This window comes from Branchiostoma floridae, chromosome 15, assembly GCF_000003815.2.
Source record: "Branchiostoma floridae strain S238N-H82 chromosome 15, Bfl_VNyyK, whole genome shotgun sequence".
NCBI lineage: Eukaryota > Metazoa > Chordata > Leptocardii > Amphioxiformes > Branchiostomatidae > Branchiostoma > Branchiostoma floridae.
The window spans coordinates 18,947,593-18,960,588 of NC_049993.1; the positions used below are offsets into that span (position 1 = coordinate 18,947,593).

Sequence of the window (12,996 nt, forward strand, 5' to 3'; positions counted from 1 at the left end):
ATAAAAACGACTAAAAAATGTGGAAAAACCAGCCGGAGCCTACCTTTCTGCTTGGAGAGTAAGTTTGACCCCTTCCTTGCCGATGGCTGCTGTTACCAAATACAAATCTGCTGCTTTATGCTACCTCAGCATAAGGGGGTTAAACAAAACTGCTCAATACAATTCAGGTCCACTAGTGCTGATCAAGCAAGTGCATGTCATACCTCACTTGCCGGATTAGGCAAGTAAGATTTTTCCATGAGTGAGATTTTGATATACTTGTTACTTTCCACAGTCTTGGCATCAAGCATTGCTCAACAAATTAAGCTAAAGAATTCCATTGCTGGATGTAAAAATACATAGAAAAATGTCATTTGAAATATCGGACAAGTGAAAACTTTTTTTTATGCATTTTTTATGTACTTCCGACAAGTGAACTTTAGAAAACTTGTGCAACCCTGCGATTTATACCTCTTTGAGTCAAAAGCACTCAAAACCCAAGCCATGTTATGCCAAAGACATTATTGCCAGTCATTCAGTCTTTTATTTGTATCATTTATGATTTAGTGCTTAAAACTGCAACATTCTTTAATTTTTTTCACAATGTACATCAATGGGGAGGAGCCAGTTAATGTTACCTTATTGCATGTTACATTGAGTTTTGTGGATGTTTACTCTGAAAAAGTTCTTCAAAACATTTTACCAGCATGGTTTCATCTGAATATAAAGCAAGGTTTTTTAGATGACAATCTCCAAACAGATGATAATCAGATTGTTCACTACAGATAAGTTTAGGGTTTGAAGATAAACAAATTCTTGTAGCAAAAAATGTACAGTAGAGTTTTGACAACTAGTACTGTTACTAGCTTTTACATATCAGAAAATTACATGGCCAATTGAAATTTTCACTGGTACAACTCTGATTACCAATCTGTGTGACTTAGTTGCTCCAGTACAAAAGGCTGCTCTTAATGTTGAAAACATTTTGCAGTATTTCCATTATCTTGGACAAAAAACAAAAACATTGCAGTGCAAGTTGTTGTGAAACTTGATGGAAATGATGCAACTTAATGTTTTCACTGCATTGGAGCTAGCGTAAAAAAACAACTACTAACGTCAAATATCATCTTCACATCATCCAGCTAAAGTTATGGATCAAAAGTAGCAGAAGATCAGTACAAAATGTACTTAATGTATGCAGGGAAAAAGACTGTTTCCAGAATCTGGGAAGTAATGGTGAGATTATAATCATTATGGTGAATTAGCTTACAAATATTATCACAACATATCATCTTCTTACCTAATTGTGCAGCTAATGCTATGTGTCAAAAATTGCCAAAGATCACTACAAAATGTATTTTAGGCTAGACCATAGTGGTTCCAGTGATTTAGTGTGTATATGTTGTGAGATTTTATATATAATAATAGTGATTTTGCTGACTTTGCATGTTGTTCCTTTATGATGCTTTCAGGGATGCTAAGAAGTGGAGAGGAAAAGGGTTACATGCTTCCAAACATAGAATAAATATTATAATAGCAAATTGAGAAGTTGATATCAGGTGTATTACAGGGTGGATATCCTTTCAAACTTGACGGTCAAACCTGTCTATTGTGACCACTTGTCTTTAAGAGCACTGACAATCTTGGTGTCGATTAAATGGTGGACATTAAAGTCAATGAGAGAAAATTATCAAAGGAACCATCAGACCGGTCACAATGGCCAGGTGGTCCATATGTAGAGGTGGTCATGTATACAGGTTTGGCTGTACAGTATATCTATAGCCAGGTGGTCCATATGTAGAGGTGGTCATGTATACAGGTTTGGCTGTACAGTATATCAATGGCCAGGAGGTTAATACACAGATGAGGCACTTACAAATGTTTACCTGTCCATCAATGGCCAGGTGGTCCATGTGTAGAGGTGGTGTTCTCCAAGCAGAGATTGGGTTGCGGGGATAGTAAGTGGCCGGGAGCAAGCAGGTGCATGTGAAAATCCTGGCCACCAACCTCTGCTTGGAGAATAGAGGTGGTCACTTGTACAGGTTTAGCTGTATATCAATGGCCAGTTGGCCCAGGTTTGACTGTATCTTAGGTATATGTACCTGAGTGTTTGAAAGTAAGTTGCCTAGCAATAAATAATACTAGCATGTTGTTCCTATATGATGCTTTCATGACTGTTTGAAAGCTGACAGGAACAGACCTACATATCCTGTGATTGTGTTACCATGGTGATGACCTTTGCTCTGATGATGTGTTCAAGCAAGGCTGAATCTGAAGGGAGCAAGACCATACTCTGTACCCTTGCAGTTACATGTATGTTCAGTACACATGTATTAGTGATGTGTGAAGAATTTTGGTCTGTCTACAAAATAAAATTCTACTTTGATCGACTTGAGTTTTCTGGTCCTTCTTTCCAAGTTTGCAAAACTCTGCCAAGCATTTTGGTACGAAATCCTTGGTTTTGATTGATTTTTTTCTTTTACCAGCCATGGGTAGCTCTCTCGATGACTGAGCACTTTTTCACAGATTTTCACAGGCTCTGGATAAATAATATACAGTCACATACAACAATATATCTAAGACAAAGAGAATCCACACCAAATGGAGCTAAGCGGTCTCTAGAAACAAAATAAAGGTGGGGTCACATGTGCATATATATCTAAGTCCGTATGAGGCTCGCATGGGAGTATTTACCTCCACTAGGCCTCACAGCAGGTCGTTGGAAAAATAATAGAAATTGGACAAACGTAAACAGGTAACATATCAGACGAGTTAGCTGGGTCGCTAAGCATACTTCTCGGTCAGCTAGCTCATCTGGCATGTTATGTATCTATATTTGTACCATTTTCCCCACGACCTGTGGAGCCTGGTAGAGACTAAAAGCTTCATACGCACCTCAAACGGACTTGAATGTATACACATGTGTGACCCCACCTTAAGGCAAGATGGCAGTCTGAGGACTTCACACCATTGTTTTTAAACTTCACAAATACATTATATCTCTTAGAAAACAACTACATTTATTCAATATCTATTTGGTCAAAAATAAGACACAAAACACACTTAATTTGAAACAAAATTAATTTCATCAAATAAGAAAAACAGCAGCAAATGCAGACTGAAGAAAATGAACAAACCCGATGGGAGAATAACGTAAGAATAAACAGTTGAAGTCAATCAAACTGAGGGAATCACAGATTTCAGAGGGACACCGTTGGAAGAAAGCACCTTCATCTCAAAGCATCAAAATATTGTGCAGATTATTTGACTCTTGCAAACCTGTTAAAGGGTTCAAATCTGTAGTAATTACTCCAACATAAATGAACACAAACTGTGTAACTGAAAAGAGGAAACATCACTAGTAAAAAATTTTTTTTTTAAATAGCAGAACCCATTATCATACCAACATTATATGTTAAGAGGATTGACTAAGTTACAATGTAACACCTCTCAACTGCATCATATTTGTCCAGCCCACACACATCACAAACTACACATTCATTTTATAGAACTACATGTACCAGGTCTTGAACATTGTTACTGACTTAAAGTATGTCTACTAGTATAAACACCAGTCTTAGTGTTTTTGATGTTACACTTGCTAGACAAGAACGATAAAGAACATACAGGGAAGTCTGTTTGTCGCTGAGGCTTCAAAACTTATAATTTTGTTTCAATAACAGATGATGTAAAAGCGTTTTAGCTGCCACTTTTAATTACTTAAGTTTTCTCCATTGTCAAAAAATAGAAAATTATTTCCCACCTTTTATCTTAATTATTGCAAGTGGATCTTATTTCCTTACAAACTTTTATGTTCAAATACAGACTCACTCAGACAAAAATAAATCATGACTCTGATCTGAAAAATCAAACAGTTTCAAATTTGTTCAAATGTTGTTTTTTTCAAATGCCATCCGAATGCTTGTATATCTCATGGGCATTGTTATGTCTTAAAAATGTTTCCAACACAAAACAAAAAACAACTGAATACTAAAGTAGAGAATTCACTGCAACATGTTCATCAACTTAATAATCTAGTTCCCCAAGAAAAGATTAAGTTCTTTAAAATCAATGACCAAAATATGTCTATCTTTATCTTCTACATAAGGTGGCCTTTTTCCATTCTTAAATCTCTTTTCTCTTTCAGCTCAACTGTTGGCTTATCAAGTAATCAAGAAGGCATCAGTTTCTTGTCATTATCTAGGAATGTGGGTGCCTTCCTAGTTAGTTTACTAAGGATCCCATATTCCCATCCACGAGGATGGCATCTCATACTTGAACGTACAAAAAAATGTACAAAACCACCATCATATAATATCAGATTGATAGATGGTAACTACCTATAGAAACAAAGGTAAAAAAAAACATACAAATGAACAAAGTATCAATTGAGTAAACACAGTTGTACCCAAGAAGATTGGTCATTCCCTGAGTTGAGAAATCTTCATAACTTGGTCCCTATTTTCTTTGAGTGAACCCTAGTTTCTTTCACTTGTCATCATAAGAAGTCATCATCCAGGTCAAGGTCAGAGCTGACATCACCGGGGTCAAGGTCATCCAGGTTCAAGGTCACGTCCAGGGATGGTGATAGGGAGGGGCTGAGACTGTTCAGATCTGGAGGAGAAGAGAAGGAAAGATGTAAATGGCTGGCCAGCTATGCTAGCAGACCCAAGATCAAAAGGTCACGGTTCAGATTCCAGGCATCCATGCCAAGACGTTGTGTTCTTTGAAAAGGCACTTCACATGGCTTTTCTCACTCTACCCCGATAAAAGGCGGTGGGAGGAAAGGGATGGGCTCTGCCTTCCAATACTGTGCCCTCGACACAGTGGATAACAACCCACTTCCCTTATGTCCCTACAAAGACCATGGGGCTACCTTAATTTACCTTTATCATCCATTTTGGAAGAAAATTGAACAATCTACAATAATAACTTGAATCAGAGATAACAGGAACCTCCAACACCAAAGCAAATTGGACTTTGGTGTTGGAAATAACCATTTCACTCTGAATAACCAACACAGATGAATTTCTAAGATAACAATAACTCTCATGAAAACTGGCTGACCGTTGTCCCTGTGTGTTGCAGCAGGCCTGGGTCGGAGATAGTCCATGTTGTAGGAGAAGTCTGACGACTTGTGGCTGGCCACGCTTGGGGAACTCAGGTCAACATCTGTGTCGATATCCGACGTGTCGAAAACACCGGTCATACGCGACCCCTTACTGATGTACGGCCGCCTCTTGTACTTGCTGTTGTCTCTCGCGTTCTCTGTTCAACAAGTTTAAACTATTGTCATATTGCTATACATTGTTACCAGTATTGTGAAATACTTGACAGCCGAAATTTTCTTGAAAACCGGTCATATGCAACCCCTTACTGATGTACGGCCGCCTCTTGTACTTGCTGTTGTCTCTTGTATTATCTGTTCAACAAGTTTAAAATATAGTCATATACATGTCAAAGTAGAGATTGGAATCCTGTAGAATCTCAAATTCTCCTAAGAGCGATTGGAATTCCAATCTTTCCTAGGGCAACATCAACATCAATCATACAGAAGTCAGCATCATGGTGCACTAGGGTTGTCGAGTCAGAACCTGGAGGTGCTGAGTTTGAATCCCTGACAGGCCCAGATGTTGTGCTTGGGAAAGACACTGCATACCTATTTCCTCACTTCACTCAGGTGTAAATTACCTCGCATGAGCTAGGGATGTCCCCCAGATGGCCCCCAGAACAGTGTTTCCGCCAGAGGGGCGTCCACCCGTCCATTGACGGTCTCATATCGTTTTGGACGGCTTGAACGCAAACAGAGGCCGTCCTCATTAAAAAAATTCGACCCCCATTTTGCCGAGAAATCTGTACAGAGTCGATAAATGTAAACCGCAGTTTTGTGTTTTGCATTGAAGCTAGAGGCTTGGGACGCCGTCCACAGTCAGAAAGCCGCTTACTGTTTGTTTTGCTATTGTAATGATTGTTGACAATGTGTGTCGCGGCCTTTCGCATACGATAATCTCATTAAAACCCGTTTTTCAAGGTCTCAGTTATGCGAATTTTCCCTGCCACATTTCGAAAACTTGGCGGTAGGTCGATCTCGCTATTACACTACAAACTAATAGTTGTTATTGGGAGAAATAACTTAATAAGAAAACACACTAACTTTGTCTAGATATAAAAACTTTAGTCTCTGTTTTCATCATCAATCATCGTAAACAAAACAAAACACGATGAACAGAAACATTTGCCCACCGAGTGCATGGCACGGGAAATTCCCGACCTCTTTCAAGTTCGTTATCGGCAACACAGCGGAAAAATAAAGTGTTCACATAAGCGGTGCTGGACGTAAAAAACATCAAGTATAACTTTGGTTCCTTTTGATATGAGTTTTGAGCCCGCAAAATCTCCGAAAACGGCAGAAATTTTCGGGATAAATACGCATCAAAAATGGCGGTCAGTAGCTGTTGTGTATCCTAGCCAATCACAGCGCTAGTTTCCCGTGACGTCGCTAGCTTTCCCAGATCTCGCGAGAAGTCACCACGTGAGATTGCGGGATTTCGGCCGCCATTACGCTCACTGTCGCCGATAGACGATGTTTTTCGTCATTTCTGAACGCAAATTTCTCGATCTATGGAAGGTTTTAGATGATTTATAAGTATACTACAACAGAAAAGAGAATATATACAAATGCCATTTCTTTTTTGAAAGTCCAAGAACCGTTTCTAGAACTTTTTAAAAGTCGTAGTACCCGTTCGGTGCGGCATACCGGTACGCGGCACAGATCATAACACTTCGGCACTGAACTTAATCGGACGTTAGTTGTTTTGTTTTTTCTTGCGACAGTTAAGCATTAACTTTAATTTTCGCGATTTTACAATTAAATTTAATTTTCGCGGTTTTACAATTAAATTTAATGTTCGCGGTTTTGCAATTAAATTTAATTTTCGCGGTTTTGCAATTAAATTTAATGTTCGCGGTTTTCGCGCCCCAAGGTGGACGGCCTCCCAGCTGAGGTCTGGCGGAAACACTGCCCCAGAACAAAGATTATAACAGTTAAGATTGAACAACAATATTCTCACCTGTTTGTCTGTTCCTCCGTTGGTTAGTTTCCCCCCGTGTCCTGTCTATTTGCCTCTGGATACTTCCTACTGAGTTCCTGTACACAAAGTATTAAATACATTCTGTTATAATGTATTGTACTGCCGTAGCCATATTTCTTATAAATGATGAATACAGAGGGGAACTGAACTGTGGTCTCCAGCCTCTGTGTGCCTGTGGAGCTGGTGTGTTACTCTGTAGGTCAGTTGTCAAGTAAAGTGTGTTCAGGCCACATGTGGATGTGCCTGTCCTTGGTGCTGAATACCATCTACACACCCAAACACAACTGTCCCTGGTGCTGAACACCATCCACCCATCAATATAGCACCATATAGATAACATATCAGGACATACAAGGTCCTAAATGATAACAACCAACCAGGCAATGGTTTCTAACTGTTTCCACAAAGAAAATCTTTGCTCCTTTGAGTACTACACTTAATGCAACAAGTTACTGCAAAGGAACAAGTTCCATTCCATTATATTGTTGCAATTCTAGATAAATCAAATCAAACAGGAAAATGTGCAACCATTATCTTCCAATGTTCCTTACTTGAGTTCCTTGATCTGTTTCAAGGTCTCTGATTGGTCAGCAGACACCCTGCTTGTGTCATGTGACTGGGACCGATGGCTGTCCTGTAGAGACTTCACTGTCTACAGTACAGAGAGACGAAACAAAAACAAAAAAAACTCAGACAAGAATGTTTGCGAGGAGACAGCAAAGATTACATTATTTGCTACTGATTCCAGCAGCGTGTGGGTCACAATTTATGCTCTTCTGTTAACAAACCAATACTACAGGGAAACACATGACAAACATTTTATGTATTTAGAATATTGATACTGTTTCATTATCCTGTCCATGTCAAATTCCATTTGTTAATTGTCCTTGTCTCTGTCAGCAGAGTTAGCCCTTTGTAATAGCTACAGGCTAGTTGGGCAGCCCTGGCTGTGTGTGTGCTGAACAGCCACACCAATAAACAAATAAAACATTAGAGAACCCTTTATCCCCCACCTTATCCAAATGGTCCTGTCTCCTGCTGATGTCTCTGGTCTGGGAGATTTGTGTGGCCAGGTCCACTTCCTGTTTCACTGGGAGAACATGTCACATCAAAATTTATTACTGGGGCGTAGATAACATATCCAAGAATTAAAATAAAAAATACTAATTTGAAAATACTATTGCATGATATGTACAGCAGTTTTAACACTATCCATTCCATGAACAAAATGTAGGCCAAAGAACTACATTATGCAACAATTTCTTAAAGTAAGAATTAAAAAATAAAGAAAAACAAAGAGAATTTGTGATAAAATGTCCCAGCCTCACCAATCCTGGTCTTCATGCCCTCTATCTCCCTCCTCAGAGACTCACACTCTTCCTGCAGAAACCTCTTGCTGTACAAGGTCAAGATCAATCAACAAGGTACATAAAACAGAGGTTGAGTTTTTCCTACAACAGCAAAGAAACTCCAGGAGCTAAGGAAGCTTGAAGGATGCAAAGCACAGTGGAAAAAGATGAAGAAAGACTGAATGCAGCTATAGGACTTTCCAGACTATAGAATCTGATGCAGAACCCAGTGACTGATGATGATGATGATAAAACAGTCACATAGTCAAACAATGATGTGTCAAAATGCAGTTACTCAAACACCAGGATATGATTTTGGGGAACGGTCAGACACTTAAGCCACAATCCACTACCTTTTGTCAGTGTCACTACATTGTATCTGAAAAGTCTGACCGTTTCCAACATCATATCCAGTTGCTTGAGTAACTGCTTTTGGCCGTATCTTATTACCTGGATGTCTAACCTTCATCGACCCTAACAAAGATGTCTTCAAAACATCTCCAATTTGGGTGCACTTAAGTACATATGCAGCCAGTATTTGATCCATGTAGATGGAATGAGAGCATGTTGTCCCACCTCTCGTGTAGTTCCCACGAGATGCCGTCACTGCTGTACTGCTTCCTGTTCCTCGCCCTTCACTTATACAAGGTTGATTTTAATGAGGTGTATTGCCAATACTATCAGATGAACTTGCTGTCCCACCTCTCGTGTAGTTCCCGCGAGAGCGCGCTGACCCCATCGCTGCCGTACCGCTCCCCGTCCCGCGCCCTGCGGACGTTCTGCAGCTCCCCCTGCAGGGTCTGCACCTCCGCAGCCACCTCCCGCCGCCACCGCTCCATCTTCATCTCTGTCTGCAGGTCAACTCCGCGCTCCGACAGCCGGTCGTTCACCACTCGCAGGTCATCTGGGGACACAAACACAGGATGGTTACACCACCGCTCCATCTTCATCTCTGTCTGCAGGTCAACTCCGCGCTCCGACAGCCGGTCGTTCACCACTCGCAGGTCATCTGGGGACACAAACACACAACATCCAGGTCATCTGGGGACACAAACACACAACATCCAGGTCATCTGGGGACACAAACACACAACATCCATGTCATCTGGGGACACAAACACAGGATGGTTACAACACCGCTCCATCTTCATCTCTGTCTGCAGGTCAACACCACGCTCCGACAGGCGGTCGTTCACCACGCGAAGGTCATCTGGGGACACAAACACACACAGGTCATCTGGGGACACAAACACACAACATCCAGGTCATCTGGGGACACAAACACACAACATCCATGTCATCTGGGGACACAAACACAGGATGGTTACAACACCGCTCCATCTTCATCTCTGTCTGCAGGTCAACACCGCGCTCTGACAGGCGGTCGTTCAACACTCGCAGGTCATCTGGGGACACAAACACACAATGGTTACACCACCCGCAGGTCATCTGGGGACACAAACACACACAGGTCATCTGGGGACACGAACACACATGGTTACACCACCATTCCATCTTCATCTCCGTCTGCAGGTCAACACCACGCTCCGACAGGCGGTCGTTCAACACCCGCAGGTCATCTGGGGACACAAACACACACAGGTCATCTGGGGACACAAATCGGGGTTACACCATCATTCCATCTTCATCTCCGTCTGCAGGTCCACACCGACACATACAGTTAATATAGGAACTATATGTGGCAAGTACAAACAATTTTACCAACCAAACAACTCAGATACAACTTGTACAAGTGAAAACATGTCCTCAGAGGTACTTTTACTTCAACATCCCATAAAACTTACTTTCCAAATCCTTGACCCTGGATTTCTGCTGATCTCTGTCCCTCTCCAAGTTTTCCACTGTCCGCTTCAGGGTCTCAATAACCTGCAGATAAACAACATATATACTAAAGTAAAGAATAAGCCAAGGACTTTGATAAATTAATAATCTTCAGAAAAAGTGAGAAAATCTTGGGAAAAATGGTTCCATCACTGCATAACGAGGCATTGGATCTTCAAATGCCAAATCTGCAGTGGATAATGTCTCACAAAGAAGAGAAAAGTTTGCACAGACTATCCAGAACTAGGGTACCTATACCTGCAATAGGGTGGATACCTAATTTCTAGCCTAACTTGTGACTTTGAGTTAGACAATTGGGCCACAGCGCGCATTAATTTTCGCCTGATTTCAGAAAAAAAAAGAAGAATTTTTTCTTCTGCAGGGATGGTCAACATGACTATAAACTACCAAAATGAGCAAATATATTGTGTTGTAGCCTAATAATTGTAGTAGTTATACTTGCGAGGTACCCGGGACTGTAGTTGTAGAAATGAAACTTATTCAAGTTATTGGATAGTTGAAAAAGTGACACCAATGTGGAAGCTATGAGTGTGGTTACCAACTTTGATGGTGATGCCAGTCTACCATACTAGTGTCACTTTTACCACACCAGACAGTACATGTCTTAAATACAGGAATGAATGCCTTGTTGGCTCTGACACCATGTTTTGTCCCTTTAAATTAATAAAGTTTAATTCTTTTCACAACAGTCATCACAACTTTATGGTGCTTATTTTTGAAAATGTAGCCATCTTGTTTTTTTTACCCATCTTGTTTTTTCTTCGCCCTATCGCACTATTTTTGCAGTCTGCAGAGGATGTCATCCATAAAATTTACTTGCTGTGGCCTTAGAAGACTTAGCTCACAAAGTTTAAACTGTGTTCTTGTCAAAGGAACTAGAAATCAAAAGGGATGATTTACCTAAAGGAAATGGTTAAGGGTTCAAAAACTGAAGTCTACTCTCAAAAAGAACTCGTGGAGACTCAAACCTTTGACTGCATTTCCAGTTTCTCCGATAGCAGTGTCCACATAGCTGGAGCATGACCAGAGTCTATATTCTCCTTAGTGGAGATGTGTAAAGGGTCTGTGGACAGGTTGGAAGAATCGGAGAACCGAACAGTCCTGGGCTTGGGTGTGGAGGTGATGGGCTCACGGCTGGGTCGGAAAGAATCTGTGGAAATATAACATATTAAAAGTTCAATTAGCTTTACCCATTTCAAACAAGTAATGCATAATAATAATCATCCAGATAAAGAGGGTTGGATATCTTGTTACTACTTATGAAGACGGAGGTCGCTATTTTTGTATTCTGTATTTTATTTTGGTTTTGGGAAGCAATTGAGCTTGTACTACCGTAGTCAAAGCTCCTCAATGGGCAGAGGTGCTCCTAGCTGTTCACTGCAATTAGGAACTACAAGTTTCTGAGGGCATTTTTTAATGCCTGCTGCTGCAATGTCTTAGCTTTTAGTTTTACAACATGCTCTGATGGTTTTGGAGAAAACAAGTTAGGGTGATTGTCTATTTGTGATAACAGAGTGACTACTACTAGTACTAGAAGCTTCAAGGCCAAACTGAAAAGGCCAGTATGAGGAGCTGACAAGTTAGTGACAACCCCTTGCTGGAAATGCACAAATGGCATTGGGGTGGGTATGATGTATATGGCTCTTTGCAAACGCCCTTTGTTGAAAAGTTGCAGAACTCTATATTCTAGTAACCAGATGTATCAACTATTATAGCCCGAGTCTCTTCTGTCTTCTCCCCATTTGTGGAGAGGACAGAATAGACTATAATACGTCTGGCTATCATCGTTCAGGGAAGTAGCATTGCAGGACCAACCTCCGTGTCCGGGGTACTCCAGGGAAGAGCCGGTGGGAGTCCTGGCAGCATTCAGACGTTCCTGCAGACAGATGAGAAGTTCTGTCAGCTCAAGTATAGTATGCTGTACTGTGTAAATTAGCCTTCCATTGTACATTTGCAGTGACTTTTCTTTATGGATCTAACAATACTGTAATGCAGTAGCACTACAAGTATTACAGGGCAGACCTTGCGGTGGATAGGTCATTGCAAATACCACAAATATAAAACCACTGCAAAAGTTTCGCGACAAACATGATTTGAAACTATGACAGGCCTGGGAAAATAAATGCTAGCTTTAGGTCTTTATATCCTTCGTATGAATAATATATCAATGTTTAAATAATATGTCCCTACCTGTAATCATAAACAGTACGAAAATCTATAGAGTAGAGTATACTTGTTGTTGTTGTCTCTATTATCCTCTCAAATTATAGTCCAAACTCCAACATAAAAAAATTATATACTATAGTCTACATAGATAATTTGTCTACATATACTCTCATCTGATACAAGCATATATAATATATAACTTTAAAATAAACCTAGTTGTTTATTTTCGTTTCAGGAACTACGAAATAAAAACATTCGAAAACGTTACTATCACGAACATAAATATTTTTACGTGATCAGGAAGTGATCAAAATCGGCAAGAGAAAAATTCGTCACCTGAACTTTGGCCAGATTCGCCTCCGTTTCTCGCACAATGGAGGAAAACTTGTTCTCCCAGTCCACCTGGGAGGGTCTGTACATACTCGACATGGTTCCAGCCGACTCTAGAGGTCTACGTCGTGTTCTAAGCGCCAAAATTGTCAAAATAAAGAGAAACACAAAACTTCCGCAACCGAATGTTCCGCCATTTTGGAGTTGTTTGTGCCAAG

General features: G+C 40.5%; 1 protein-coding gene across 2 annotated transcripts; it reads right to left on the reverse strand.

The window, feature by feature from the left end:
* Window positions 1–3,045: 3,045 nt before the first annotated feature.
* LOC118432105 (spindle assembly abnormal protein 6-like) lies at window positions 3,046–12,996 on the reverse strand. Of its 2 annotated transcripts, XM_035843627.1 has the most exons (11): window positions 12,785–12,996; window positions 12,098–12,158; window positions 11,251–11,432; window positions 10,225–10,306; window positions 9,122–9,323; window positions 8,399–8,466; window positions 8,084–8,160; window positions 7,622–7,722; window positions 7,050–7,126; window positions 5,047–5,247; window positions 3,046–4,593 (listed from the first exon to the last, which is right to left on the reverse strand). In XM_035843627.1, the coding sequence occupies exons 1-11, from the start codon at window positions 12,875–12,877 to the stop codon at window positions 4,478–4,480; spliced, it is 1,260 nt and encodes a 419-aa protein (XP_035699520.1). In that variant the 5' UTR covers window positions 12,878–12,996; the 3' UTR covers window positions 3,046–4,477. The 2 variants fall into 2 exon arrangements, with proteins under 2 accessions (XP_035699520.1, XP_035699521.1); XM_035843628.1 differs by lacking the exons at window positions 3,046–4,593; window positions 5,047–5,247 and adding an exon at window positions 5,260–5,401.

Bases quoted from the DNA above. Each gene is read 5' to 3' on its own strand.
- LOC118432105 (XM_035843627.1), bottom strand. From the start codon at position 12,877: ATGTCGAGTATGTACAGACCCTCCCAGGTGGACTGGGAGAACAAGTTT. The intron at 8,467-9,121 runs GTGGGACAGCAA...GACCTTGTACAG, and splicing joins TCGCGGGAACTACACGAGAG to CAAGAGGTTTCTGCAGGAAG. The intron at 7,723-8,083 runs GTGGGGGATAAA...TCTGTACTGTAG, and splicing joins GACAGGACCATTTGGATAAG to ACAGTGAAGTCTCTACAGGA.